At 37.6% G+C, this 13,975-nt stretch overlaps 1 protein-coding gene across 1 annotated transcript in view; it reads right to left on the bottom strand.

Annotated features, from left to right (window-relative positions):
* The window catches only part of MYPN (myopalladin), a 47,932-nt gene extending 41,612 nt beyond the window's left edge, over nucleotides 1–6,320 (bottom strand). The window contains exon 1 of the mRNA XM_086466567.1: nucleotides 5,389–6,320. Coding sequence (XP_086322693.1) covers nucleotides 5,389–6,320 — 932 coding nt within the window. The remainder of the gene's footprint in view (nucleotides 1–5,388) is intronic.
* Between the last annotated feature and the right edge of the window lie 7,655 nt (nucleotides 6,321–13,975).

Here is a 13,975-nt window from a genome sequence, read left to right as displayed (position 1 = left end):
CTTTAGTCACTATTTTCACCGTAACGCTAAAGTATTTTGAGATTAAGCTGAAAAAAAGAGCATGCCACATATATGTTATCTCTTTGCAATGCTTATAAATGAAAAACTATTCTCTCCTGTAAAATTAAGCTTTATGTAAATCTTTGGTATGGCCATATCTACTACTTGATTATTAACATTTTATTTTACTCTTCGCATCAAAATGTTGCACATGGTAGCAATGAAATGTCAGTTCCAAGAGGAGTTCTGACATTGAGATACGTGGCATGACTGAAGTAGCAATGCTCTCTGTCACTGACATTTCATTCCTGCCATGAATTGTAATGATAGCTTCATCATACAAGGCAGGTTCACATTAAGCACAAGCACCATCATCTGCTGTGCCAAATTCATCCTAGGTCTTAATCCATTGACTTGACTGGAGTTGCATGTAAGAGAAGTTTGGCTCCCTAGACTTTGAGCACTAAAACAGATAAATTTTCTAATTTGTCAGCCAGGAAGAAAAGATCTTAATCAACTTTATGTGGCTTCCGAGTCTAAAAATCTGTGATTAGTTGCAGATCTAGTCTTCTTAAACAAAGCAGCACTAAAATGCGCTTTCTAAGCTTTGTATGCCTATGTTAAAGAATGTTTTCATGGAAACCTTATGACATACAGCCTGTTTTTAGAACATCAAATCCTCATGACACTTCCAGCATAGCTGTGTATGCCAAACCATGCAATGTGATTCATAAGTAAAATTAACCTAGGAGTGATGTGCCAAACAGTTTGGAAAAATGTAGGCACCTCTGAGCTTGGAATAAGGAATGCTCTCCTCACGGAGAGGAGTGAATGTCACACCTATCGTTACCCATACAGAAGCAAAGCTGTAGAAGGAAGCATGAGGAGGAGGTCATCAAAACCTTTAACACTTTGGAAATATCCTACACACTTCTCTCAAATGCTTCTTTCTAACCTGCAGTATACTCAGAGGAAAGTAGTTAATCAATAATTGTAGTAGTGCTCTTTAATTGCAAGCTAGTGTTTGAGCTAGCTAGAGGTCCATATACTATAGTGTCAATCTTTGTTCATCTCTTCTATGACACTGCATTCAGCTGATGATACTGAAAAATGGGTAATGTTTCATTGACACTTCTTTCTAGATAGGTAGACTTAACGAGCTTCCTCTAACATGTGGCATTGTTACATTAAGGCTGAGTTATGTTAAAAAGCAGTTGGACAGGTCTATCTGTATTCAGCCAAGCAGGATTTAGCTTTCCAGATACTGATATTTCAAATCAGTTCCCAGTTTCTTTTCTTGCTCCACCATACAATTTTCTGTCCCACGCTGAGCCCTCATATACACCAGATAATTACCTACTAAGCCTGCAAATTATACTGCTTTATTGTTGCCAATGATATTTTGACCCTTATCCATAATGAATGTAATTTACATAATTTTTTACATCATCAGTTTTGTTTTGTACTATCTTGCTTTCAAACGTGGTATCTGTCCATCATATTTTCCAGTCCTTTTCGTTCCTGTGATCAGCTTCCTTCTAAATGTCCTGTCTCTAGTTTCTCTCTTATCATCCCCATTACACCAGTTTAACTGTCTGATTTCTGCTAGTGTTGACTGAGAAACTACATTACAGAGCTTGTTGAATCTTGTTCTTGTTTCACAATGCTCTGGCTTCCCCCAGTACCGCTTTTACATTGTAAGTGTATGTATTATAAGCATTATAAGAAACTTGGGGATTCCTTTCTGTGGTTAGGAAGTCCATTTTAAGTCAAAGTACACAGGCAAGCATGCATTACTACATGTGTGTCCAAAAGATGCTTGTTTACTGAGCTTGGTCATTCAGCTAAGCTGAAAGGAAGAAGAAATCATGCCTTAAAGTCAGTCAGCATTAAGCTTTCTTTCATCAGTTGTCACCTTGCCAGTTAGTCCTTTCCTGGGACTACTGATTTTTGTGTCTCTCTTGCTTATCTATTCAAATCTTTTCTCCTTGCCCAGCTCCACAGATATGGAACTAACTCACCACAAACCTCAGAAAGCTATTACCCTCAAAGCAAGATGGTTGCCAGTTCTGAGCCCAGTTCTGAACACAGTTCTGTAACTATGGATGTGTCCTTCACTATTTTGGAAGCTTTGCACAGCAGATCAAAGAGATTCCGTATTTTTAGTGAAAGAAACCTGCATTCTCATGGTCCCCAGGGTTAATGGAACACGTACCCCAAAGTACATTGTATTTTCTGATTTCCTCATGCTGTAGCAGTCACTAAAAAGGCCACAATCACACACATATTTATCACTCAGTCAAGTGAATTTTTTTTACACCCTTTCTTAGTGTTACTCCTACACATTGGTGGAGTTGAAAGAATTTTGGATGAAGGGGACAGAAGTTTTGTTAAAAAGCAATTATGATCAGGAAACTCTGTTCAAGAAGCTAACATTCCCAGCTTTCTTCTTAATACAGCACACACATACACACATACAAAAACACAAGGGGAGAGACAGTTCAAACTTACTCCTTGTGATTTATCTTTTATTTGTTAGTTTAATTTGTGAAACTGAAAGCTGAGCCTGATCTTCTTATTGAACTTGACTGCTTGGGACTGATTTTTCTCTATGGGCCTTCTTTCTCCCTGTCACTACTTCCCTTGCCCTTGGGGCATCAGTGTATGACTTCTGGACTTCTGTGTTAGCTCCTCTAAGACCCTGATCTGGCTACATGAATGAGTCAGTAAATCAAGTGTGCATTTCTGTCTGGAGCACTACAGTGTCTGATAGCAGGATATTATCATTGGAAAAGTCTGTGAGAACATAACAGCTCCTGTATTGATTGTCATTCACATTAGTAGCTTATTTTATTATTTTATAATAAAGAAAATCAAATGTTGAAATAGAAATTTCAGTGGAAAAGCTTCAGTTTTGTTGGGACAAAAATAGACCCAAGTTACAAAGATACCCATCATCCAATTCTGTGGAATCAAGTGGTCCCTGAATTGGGTGTATAGGCATCCTGGCCATCCCTGGATACTTCATGGGATGAGTCATTGTTCCTGCATTCTCTGATCTGCCCTTGTGAGGCTTCAGTGACTTTATAGTGTCATCTTCTAATTCAGCTGGTTGTTAAACGCCTAAACTTTGATGGCATGAACACCTTGTCAGTTTTATGTATGTGTCAACGGCATAGGCATGATGTGCTGTTAGAAGGATAGTGTTGTGGCCTTCTGGAGAAATACATAAAATTAACATTGTGCACTGAAGTATAAGTCTATAAACAAGCAATTCAGTGTTGACCCCTTCTGAATACAAAGCAAGCCAGACTGAGTTTGTATACAGGTTTATATCCATAGGAGAAGATTATTTCAGTTGTTTTCTTTGTATTATAAACTAGGAATGATAAGAGAAAAATTAAAAATCTTTCTCATGTCCAGGGATCTTGCTGACATTTTTAATATCAAAAAGATTTATCAAGGCAAGTGCCTGGAGAAATAAGTCTCAACATCTTTATAAGCTAGAGAAGTCTTCAGAAAGTGTTGCTAATATCTAGGGGAGAAGATATTTCCTGTCTGTTTTTTGACAAAACCCCCAAACTTCTGGCACTGTTTTCTCTTTTAATCAGACTCCTCTATAAATTTAGGGGCTGAACACAATACAACATTTATAATGGCATAAGCTCCATCAAGGGAATGCCTCAAAACTGTTGATTAAAGCAGTGAGTTTAGACATGAAGCATAATAGAAAACATATGCTTCCCAAACAAGGTATTTCCTACAGCTTTAGAACAGATTTGTCTTCTATAAACAAATCATTTAGTCCTTTGGAAGCTCACATTGCTGTCATGGACAAGAGACCCTGCGTGGCACCACGGGTCGAGGTCTTGTTAGGGACTGAGAACCTACTGAAGGCACTAGTGAGGCAAAATGGTCTGGCAGTCACAGTTCAGGGACCTTATGAACTGGGTGACTTCTTATTTTCATGACAAGGCTGTCCATAACAAGAGCATTCATTTGTACATCCTTGTTCCTATGTACTTAATAACGCATTGTAAAAGCTTCTTCCTTCTGAAAAATCAGCAGCTAGTGTACCAGAAATCCAAGGGAGAGGAAGACAAAGATTCTTCACAACAAAAATCTTTGGAGCTGTCGTCCTTGGATGTTGAGATAGTTTTCATTTGATGATTGTGCCTATTAATTCAGTGAGAAATATCATAAAGGGTGTTGACTGCAGTAAGAAATGGTAGTAGTGCTCTACTCAGCGTTGTTAAAGTAGATAAGGAAGACAATGAGCTGACAATTGGAAAAAGTGGACCATCTGTGAAGCTCGGAGTCCTTTAATTAGATGCTGAAGATGCAAATAGTTCTTTTAAATATTTAGAAAAGCATCACAGATTTCTAAAATGCCTATAAAAGGATAGGCGACTGTCTAGACTAAGGGTATCTGTTTATGATACTGCAGATATTAGGATGCAAATACATACAGTATGTCTCTAAAAGATGGATAGTTTTCCTTTCTTTGGATTGGTACAGTCCCAGCAAAGGAAATATATTTCCGCCACTGTAAGTGAGAGGTAAATTTGACTATATGAACAAATTTAGATTCAGAAATGCTGATGAGATCTAAGAATTTTCAAGATAAATTTAAAATTACAATAAACTGTTTCTCATTCCACTGATGTCATTGATGAATAAAGTGTAGCTTTTTCACATTTCCTTTCATCTCCAGTGATCTTTGCAAATGTTATTTATTTAACTTTCAAAATCCTCGTAGATATAGGTGAAAACTGAAGCATTAGACTTAGCAGGCTAGTCATACAACATGAATAAGTATCATTTAATAAGGATGTCTTGGTAAAACAGAAGTGTTTATTCTAAGGTCACAGCAGAATCATTGTCAGAATCTGAATTAGAACTGAGCTGCTCCTGGTTATTTCTATAATAACCTAAATGAACTCCTTTCCTCTCTGTTCATGTATGGATGTTTTTGGTTTATAGGATCCTATGTTCACTCATCTCAAATACCTTCAGATATCAGCATGAGGTATCACAGCCATCAGTGGTTTTAGCCAGTTTACATAATCGATCTTGATTTCCATAAAGATAACTAATGTTCTCACTAAGGAGTTAGCACTTTCTTTTAATTATAGAAGTACAGTATTTAAAAACACTTCTCTAAAATTCAAGGAAAGTAACATATCCCAAAATATGTTGTCTTAAAATATAAGCAACCTTCTGTATGATTTAAAGAAAGCAATTTTTTTTCTTATTTGGTTTTAATAACCAAGATCAAGAGACTTCTGCTACAGATTACTGAAACATATGCATCAAAATATCTGGATAGAGTTAGGCATACACCTGCTGTTACAGAAATACAAAATGACAAGTGCAGAATGTGTTTACCTGACTTCAGGTGCTGGGATTCCTACCACAATGCAGTCCAATTGCACTTTAGTTCCTTCAGGAACTTCCCTGCTCTTCAGTTTTTGAGTAAAGCGTGGTGGCTGTCCAATAGGCTCATCAGAATACACAGATGCAGATTCTGACTCTGATTTTAGCTCTGCACTTGATAATTGATTGATAGAGTCCAAGTTTGCTGCCTGTTGATCATCCCTTTGTTCAAATGTTTTCTTGTTTTCCAAGTCGTGCGGTACTGGAATGGAAAGCCTTTCTCTGTTTTCTGATGTGCTAGATAGGCTAGAGCTACCTTTCTGAGCAGGCTTATTCTTAGAATCAGTTTTGCTCCTGTAGTTTTTGCATGTTCGGGGTCTTATTCTTTCAGAGTTGTGAGCTTTGAAAAGTGAGGAGAGTTCCTCAATAAAATCTGCTGCCTTGTTTAGGAATTCCTTTTTTGATTCTGATTCAGAAGGGAGGTGTTGTTTCTTTAGATCTTGAGAGGTCCCTTTGGAGCCCTTTGTATTTCTGACATGGTCCGGACAAAAGTTTGAGTGCAGGCCATTGTCTGATGTTTTCAAAGCTGTAGACTGGGCCATTTGTTTGTGTTTTCCTGTGTTTTTCAGCTGATCTGGGGGATGCTGTGAATGTGCCTGAAGCTCATCTTGTTTAGTTTCCAGAGGATTCTGATCGATAGCTTGTCTTGCCAGGTTTACACTTTCATCTAGCTCTTCTTGGCTCAAAAAGGCAGAGAGATCTGGAAGGTCGTCCGGGGCAGCTACCTCATCTGAATCACCAGAAGCGTTGCCATAGTGGAAATGATGAGAAGCTGGTTCTGATCTGCTTCTTTCACTCTTCCCTTGATGTTTAGTTTCAGCTAAATAACTTTCTCTCAGAAGCTGAGATATTGAAGTTGAGGATTCTAAACTGTCGTCTTGCATGCTGCCAACAAAAAGGACAAATAAGACCACACCTTATCAATAGCAAATTTTTTGATTGCAAACAATTACAGGCCTCTGAAAAGCAGAACACAACATTGTCAAGGTGCACCTGTGTGCTGAATATTAACTTGTAAGTGTGGCCTTGTTGTAAAGGCCTGCTTCTGTCCATACACCAGATACTATTGTCTTTACCCAGTAAAATTAATCTTTTATCACTTTCTACCATTGGTAGCCTTACAGAGCTAAAGCAACTGCAAGTGGTAATCTATATCTTTTTCCAGGCAAAAGTTCAACTACAGAGCTATTAACTGAGTTTCAGTGTCAAATCTTTATCCTTGCTAATGTGTGTTTCTTAGCTAAGAAACAACCTGATCAGATAGATTAAATGCTGAGTATTTCCAGGACTGAAAGTTGTGAGAGAATAACATTACTTTTAAATTAAGTGAATTTAGCTTGAAAGACATTGAAGTAGTAAGTAAATAAACCCTCAAAAGCATTTGAGGGATGGGAGAAGGGGAGAGAACAAAAATAGTCTATAATGACAAATTTTCATTTAAAATTCTTTAAAATATTACATTATAGGAAGCAGTAATGGTGTTAAATGTTCTATACCTTCTTAAATTAAACATCATTTCTAATAAGCTATTTAAAGTAAGTAGAGAATTATGTAGTTATTTGATAGGAACATCATTTGTACTACAAGCCTTTCAAAATCATTATCTTGGATCATCCTGATTCTGAAAAAATGTACCACAGATGAAAAGACAGTATCAGAAAGCCCATACTTAACCTGTGTGCCTGATAAGCAAAGCCAAAGTAACCCTTTTGATATTTAAGTACTCTGCATAATATTCTCCCTTTTATTTGCACAAGAGCAGTTATGAATGTAAAGGGATTCAGACATCCTATTAATACACTTATCTTAAGATGGCTTAAACATGAAAAAAAGTAAGATAAAGACTCTTCACAACCTTTTAGGGAGCTGATACCTTGCAGATACTGAAACAAGTGCATGACTATTTACTGGATCTGTCTCTCAGAATATGGAGTGCACAGTGTCTCTCTCCTACTTCATTTATGGCCCAGCAAGTCTTGCTGTGATGGTTTCAAGTAATCCTTTCCCAAAGTGTCTGATTCATTGCACTGCAGAAGGTTCTGTTCCTGTTGTGGCATCAAGAGAAAGGAATATGCATGCCCTTGCCTCAGCCCTTTCCATTCATACCCTTATGTAACAGCTTAAGTTGCCAGAGAAAGAGAAGAAAAGTAAAAAAGGTATCTGCTGTGAAAGGCTTTCTACTCTACTAGCAGGACAGTTGTCTGTGGAAAAGGGCTGGTAAAAAGCAAATGAGCTGGTAATATCTTATACTGCTGCAGTATTTCTTCCTAGAATGTGAGTGACAGCCCTTCTTCCCTATTTACAAAAAGGAAAGTGTCAATTTAAACTGTTTATGTTCTTCTTCAATGAATGAACATAAAGCTATCATATTCTGATGTACATTTTGAGACCTTAATCCCTCTGCCTGAGGCACAATTTGTTACTTTGAAATTCTTTTTCTTACAGAAATATTTGGCATTTTAGATTTATTGATTTTGCTTTATTTTGGTACTATGAAACAAGCAAAATCAGTAAGACAACAAAGGCATCCAACCAAAATATTGATGAGGTTTTGCCTGTATGAAAAATGACAAATAAAATACCATATAAATTATATGCTTCTAAGCACCCAATCTAGTCCCTGAAACTGAACGAGGGTCTGCAATACTAATTGAACACTTGGTGTTAAATTATGTGGCACACTGTTTCAGTGAAGCTGTGGCACATAAGAGAACATTGATAATGTTGTAAGCTGTTTCATGACTGGACAGAGTGTGTAATTTAACCTCTTGAGAGAACAAAAAGGACTCCATGAGGCTTACAGTTCCTGCTCTATGGATACTACTTCTGCTTGCTCAGCTTTTACTTCTTGAACAGCTGTGCAGCCTTACTGAAGCTGAACATGTTAAGGGGTTGTATTATCTTATGTGCTGATAGCATACTATGTGCTGTAAAGGTCACAGCCGAAGCTACGGTTTCAACTCCAAAAAGTTTAAATACATTCTAATGTAAGGAGTTTACAGCCTGGAAGGCAAACCTGGTGCAGGAATGAACTGCAAACCTAGAATATAGCTGTAACATAGAGCAAGTTTGCTTTAGACCTCCTCCCCGTGTGCCACCTCGTATCTCCTTAAAAACGGAAGGGAAGAAGCAGAGCTATAGCCGTCTCTTTTCTGCACCATGCAGCTGGCTTAGCCTGCAAAAAGAGAGCAATGAGTGTGCTTCTAGTGGGATGTCGTAGAAGGTACAGTCCCTTGGAATATCTCTGAAGTGATGCAGCTCTATGTTAACCTCTCTACATGTGGCCACGGCTAAATGATAGCATCCAGCTGTATGTACCTTTGTGTAGCTTTAGATGCTACAGCGGAAGGCTGTATTTTACCTAGAAGCATGTGCAAAATTTAGCTTGCAACATTTCTTGGCCACTCTGAAACATTTCATCTCAATGTCTGTAAAGGTCATCAGAGCTGAAAAAAAGAAAATATAGAGCACTGGACACTCTAACAAGCAAATGCAAGTAGGAAAATAATACTGTGTGATCAAAACCTGCCGAAGTCAAATGAAGTTAAAGAACTCCTGCAATAATTTTGTTGAGGGGGTATGTGAAAGTCATCTGACCATCACTATTCAGGGTTTGTTTTTCCTCTGTGGTACAGATTTTGCTTGATTTTCTCACTTAAGTTCTATGTCTTTCAACTAAGGTTGTTAATCACAGGGCAGCTTTTCTGCAGATAACCAGAGTAAAGCAACTGTTTGGTGTGGTTATTTGAGACTTTGTTCTGGGTCTTGCATATCTTCTATTCATCTTTTGAACAAAGCATTGAAATATGAAAGAAATAATTTCTTCTAATGTAAGAAATAATTTCTACTAATTCCCTTAAGGAGTGTTACTGGAGTATGAGGAGATGCTCTTAAAGAAGATGTGTTTAAATTGGTAAAGTAGCTTTATAGTTCTAGTTTGCAAAAAAGTATAGTTAAGAGGCCACTGTCTGATAGCAAAAGGAGGAAAATTACAGGCAAATTACTGCAACATAACAAAACCAGGGGTGCCTATACCTAGTGAAAATATAAAATGATAGCGGAAATTAAAGTAGTCAAATCAAAACTTCCTTGTACTGGTGGTTCATTTTGGCTAGCTGCAATGCAGTTGTGTAAAGTATCTTCCATTCGGATGGCCAGGCTATTCAGCACAGCCATACACGGAAGAGCAAAACCCACTTGTCTATCATAGTCCTGAGTGAACACATAGGAAGCAAATGGACAAATCTCTGGTTCAACCCTGTCTCTGCCCCTCTGAGGGGCAAAGGAGCTGGAACAACTTCCTTCCTTCTGCCCATCAAAGCAGAAGAGGTAGAAGGGAGCAGAGTCTTCCTGCTGGTGTTGGGAAGCAAGTTATTGATGAGAATGAATCTGATGCCAGATTCTTAATCCTTAGAGCCGTCACTTTTCTTTAGAGCTCACCCAGGGTCAGAATATTATATCTAACTCTTCTCTATTTTCAGCTGGTGTAGAAGATAATTTTTTATTCTATTTTTAGTAAGGAAGAAGTTGGGTACTAGTCAAATGTAGCACTTTGAGGCAGTGCTTGGCTACTGAAGTTGTAAGATATTTTGAATTATGTGATATTTCTAATTAAATGGAAAATGTTGAGTTTCAGCGAATGTCGCAGTGAGGCTACCAGACAATCCAGTTACAATTATTAATTATGCCTTGCTTATGCCTTGAGAGATATCCAGTTTTTGTTTTGTTTTGTTTGTTTGTTTGTTTGTTTATTTTCTACGAGGAGTTATACTCTCCAATGACAACAGTGGGTTGATGATTGAGGGAAGCACAGGGTAGGCTGAGCCATTCATTCTAGTCTTGAATTCAGGCTTTCTCTTTGCCTGACTTTCTGGATTGTTTAAACTGAGATGTGGAATTGGCCTTAATATGCCTTGAGCCTTCCCTTTAATTTTTCCTTATTAGGACTTTGGAACAGAAGTTTCTTTGTGGCTGCTCAGAAACCATCCCACGGTCCCCCAGTGTGCAGTGGCACAGAATGCTGGCACTGAGTGGTAGTGCATGGCACACTGCTGACATATCATGGAGCTAGCAAAATGTGTACAGTAATTGTAGATATCTCTGTTGAGCAGGTAACTGGAGATAACTCTGTTGAGTAAGCAGTAAGAAGGACAAACTCTAGTAAAAACACAGTAGGCAGCAAACTGTGGTGTCAATGAAAGCACCAATAATTTTGCAGACTGGAAAAATCTGTCTCATAATGAACCAGTATCAGGCGGAAGAATTGCAATACTAGTTACAAATAATAGCTCTAAACTGGTGTTATTTAGGATTGAAAATGGGATGACTGACTCCAGCAGTTAGCAGTTCTCCTCTCTTGACTGGTTCATTACCTACAGCACCAAACAAGTGCATTGAGGTCAACATTTTTTGCTTTCCTGGGACACTAACAGCAGTGACCTCAGGCACCTATTATCTTGAGAGGCATGAGAGGATGTCATGAACAAAACTGACTCCATGAACTTCTTCAGCCTACTAATTCAGTTTCCGCTAGCCAACTAATTGCACAAGCTTTCTGAGTTTTCAAGAGCCTATATTTATGGCAACGCTCTCTTATTAGCTAAGTGATTTTTAGGATAAAATATTCACAAATGTAGAATTAGTTTCCACAGTTTGTTTTGGCAGTGGCTTGACCTGAAGGTCCTTATGTGGAAAGGAGGAAAATTGCATGCAGGAAGCTTGCACAGTGTGACACTGAACCCTTTCATTTCCTCTGTTCTGAGGCTTGTTAGACTCATTGCTGAGTCATCACTGAAAGAATCTGAGCTTTTCATAAGAAAACAGCAGTAGTGAAATCTCAGCAAAGCTGAAGGGAATCCCAGATATATCTGAGTGCAGATCCTGTTTTATGTGATGGGAGACAGCTTTGAACGCTTGATGCCCTAAAGATGTTTTTTTCAAACACTGCTTCTCTGTATCATGATAAAATGGTGATTTGCAAAGGGCAGATTTAATGTAAAAAAAAAATTGAACATCTTGTTTGGCCTTCAGTAGTTAAAAACGTGTAATTTTAGTCAGTACATGTTATTCCTGTCTAACTTTTCAAGCTGCCATTACTTTAATTGAGACGGCTTTTGTGTGAAAATCCAGTATCAGAACAGCCAGCAAACTGCTGCTTCTTTCTCTGCATAGTGGCACCTCGGTGGGCTTTACACAGCAAAGCTCTGGACTTGTATGCCCAGCACCTCTGTTTGGAAGCTGGAAAGTTTATCAGATATTAGAGGCTATATCCTTTTCCAATTTAATTGGACATATATTGCATTTATCCATAGGCTGTTGAACACTAACAGTTATATGGGTGTTTCAACTGTATGATTACAGCTATGAAAAACAAGCTAAGAGATGACACAAGTCATCTGTCTTGCAGACATTGAATGATCACAATCACATTCTTATGTGCTTGCAGGAATTCTCACTTAGCAGTTGCCATTGTCAGCATTTCTGTTACTGCCTGTTGACAAGCTGTAGCTACTGCAAGACAGACTTTGAGACTCCAGACATAGGAAAGGTTAGGCTGAAGCAGAGGACTAAGGTTAGCTGTCTTGTGTGTGTTTGGGGATGTGAGTGTAAGGTGGTTTTAATAATTATATTTAGAAAGCTATGTACAAGAAGGCGGCTTGCTTTTCTGTTTTAGACACATTAGTAGCTTTGAGTTCTATTCCTTGTAATGAATCAACAAAGTCAGATAACTAAACTCCCATTTCCAAGTAATGTAATTAAATAACGGAAAATAGAGAGCCTACAAGCCCAGGAGCGTAACAACTTCCGATGGAAACAATATCCCTCTAAGAACAAGTAGGCTAAAGGTTATGTTCAAGTTTAGTAAGCATCCTACTTCTTTATGTACCTTTTGCAATATAATCTTTTTAATGTTCTAAGTATATGTTGAATTTTCTTCTGTCTCCAACCTATTTTATAAATTCCAGACTTTAAAACTCTCACTTGACTGTAAGTCTAAAGGAGGCTGGTAGCTTCACTGTTAGGTAATTTTGTAAATAGTGAAAAGACTGGTGGTGGTGTTTTAAGTATCTTCACATACTGCTGCTCTTTGCTTTAATGTAAATGTCTGCTTTTCAAGGGATTTTTTGATTGCTGTTGTAATTTATGTATGGCTACTACTGCTTCTGTCCAGAAAAATAAACAGAATAATAAATAGAATCAGGCCCTCTTCTGTAAAGAAAACTCAAATAGTCCAGCTTCTGCCCTTGGATACGTGGCAGGATAGACCTGGAGCAACTTGACTTAAACTGCCCAGGATTTACTTTAGCTGTGAACAGAATTACTAACTCCCACCTTGTAGCCTCTCTATTAGTAAATGCCACACAGTTAAATTTTTTAAGCACTTTCAGGTAAAATGCAAAGTTTTCCTCTACAAACTTGAATCTTAAACCTGTTACCTATAAAAGAATGTTCACTTCTAAAAGGAAGGGAAAAAAGAGAAAGGAAGGGTAGAAAGGGAAGGAAAAGGGAAGAAAGAAGGAAAAAAAGGTAAATCTAGAACATCCAATCTTTAGAATTTTGGGTAAATTTAATTATTTTTAATAAATTTTTAATGGCTTTGGAGTTGAACAATGCCTCATCTTTTGAATACTTGTGGTAGTGTGTTGGGGCCTTACCTGGTAAAACTACTTCTACATTCCTTTTAAACAGAAATTACTATCTGGATTTTCATTAGAAAGGAAATAAAGAATTCAGTTATCTATCTACAGTTATATATAAACTATATTTAGTTAAAAATATTATGCTAAAATAATAAATAATTTTAATTTGCAGAGATGTAATTTAATGTGTGAATATTTTATGAACATTATGTAAATAATCTCAAACCATAAGCAAGTGATTTGAAGACAGGAATATTTAAGAGTCTCGATTTCTGTAGCAGAGGATCTATCAAGACTGCTTTTTGTAGTGATATTGGTCTCCTGTAACACAGCTCTTTTCCTCATGTCTGGAGATGTTCATTATTTCATCCACAGTCACTTGAATGCGACTCAAAGTGTACAAATGTTAAAGCTTTAAAAGCACCTATTTTGCTTTAGGAAACTTTAATGAGCCTTAAAAGCACCTATTTTGCAAGCAAACGGTGCTATTTATCCTTCTGGTGCTAGAAATGTGAGAGGTGAAATGCGGTTCTTCATTGCCACTGTATTTCATCCCTAATATCTCTTCGCTTTCGTGCTGACAGCATAATCACACAGCCCACAAAAGAAAAAAAAAGTTGGAATTCATCATCTCAGAAATGGAATGGGATAAATCCTCTCTCCAAGTCATTCTGCAGAAGACACTGCCAGAGGCCTATGTGCACTTGGAGTCGTGCTCTGGCCTGTGACTGCAGTGTTACAGTAGTGGGCATCCTAAGCAGCATAAAATATTCCATGCTTCTTCAAGGAAAAAGCACATTCAAAGCTCTTTAACTTTTTCAACATTTCCTTCATACTATCATATAATGAAAAGACCTTCTTTCTTTTTACTCTGATCACAAAAAGTCTTTATTTTTTTG

Source organism: Leptosomus discolor, chromosome 6 (assembly GCF_034619465.1).
Source record: "Leptosomus discolor isolate bLepDis1 chromosome 6, bLepDis1.hap2, whole genome shotgun sequence".
Taxonomy (NCBI): Eukaryota; Metazoa; Chordata; class Aves; order Leptosomiformes; family Leptosomidae; genus Leptosomus; species Leptosomus discolor.
The sequence above is the reverse complement of the archived record's forward strand: the minus strand, read 5'-3'. Positions and strand labels throughout refer to the sequence as shown.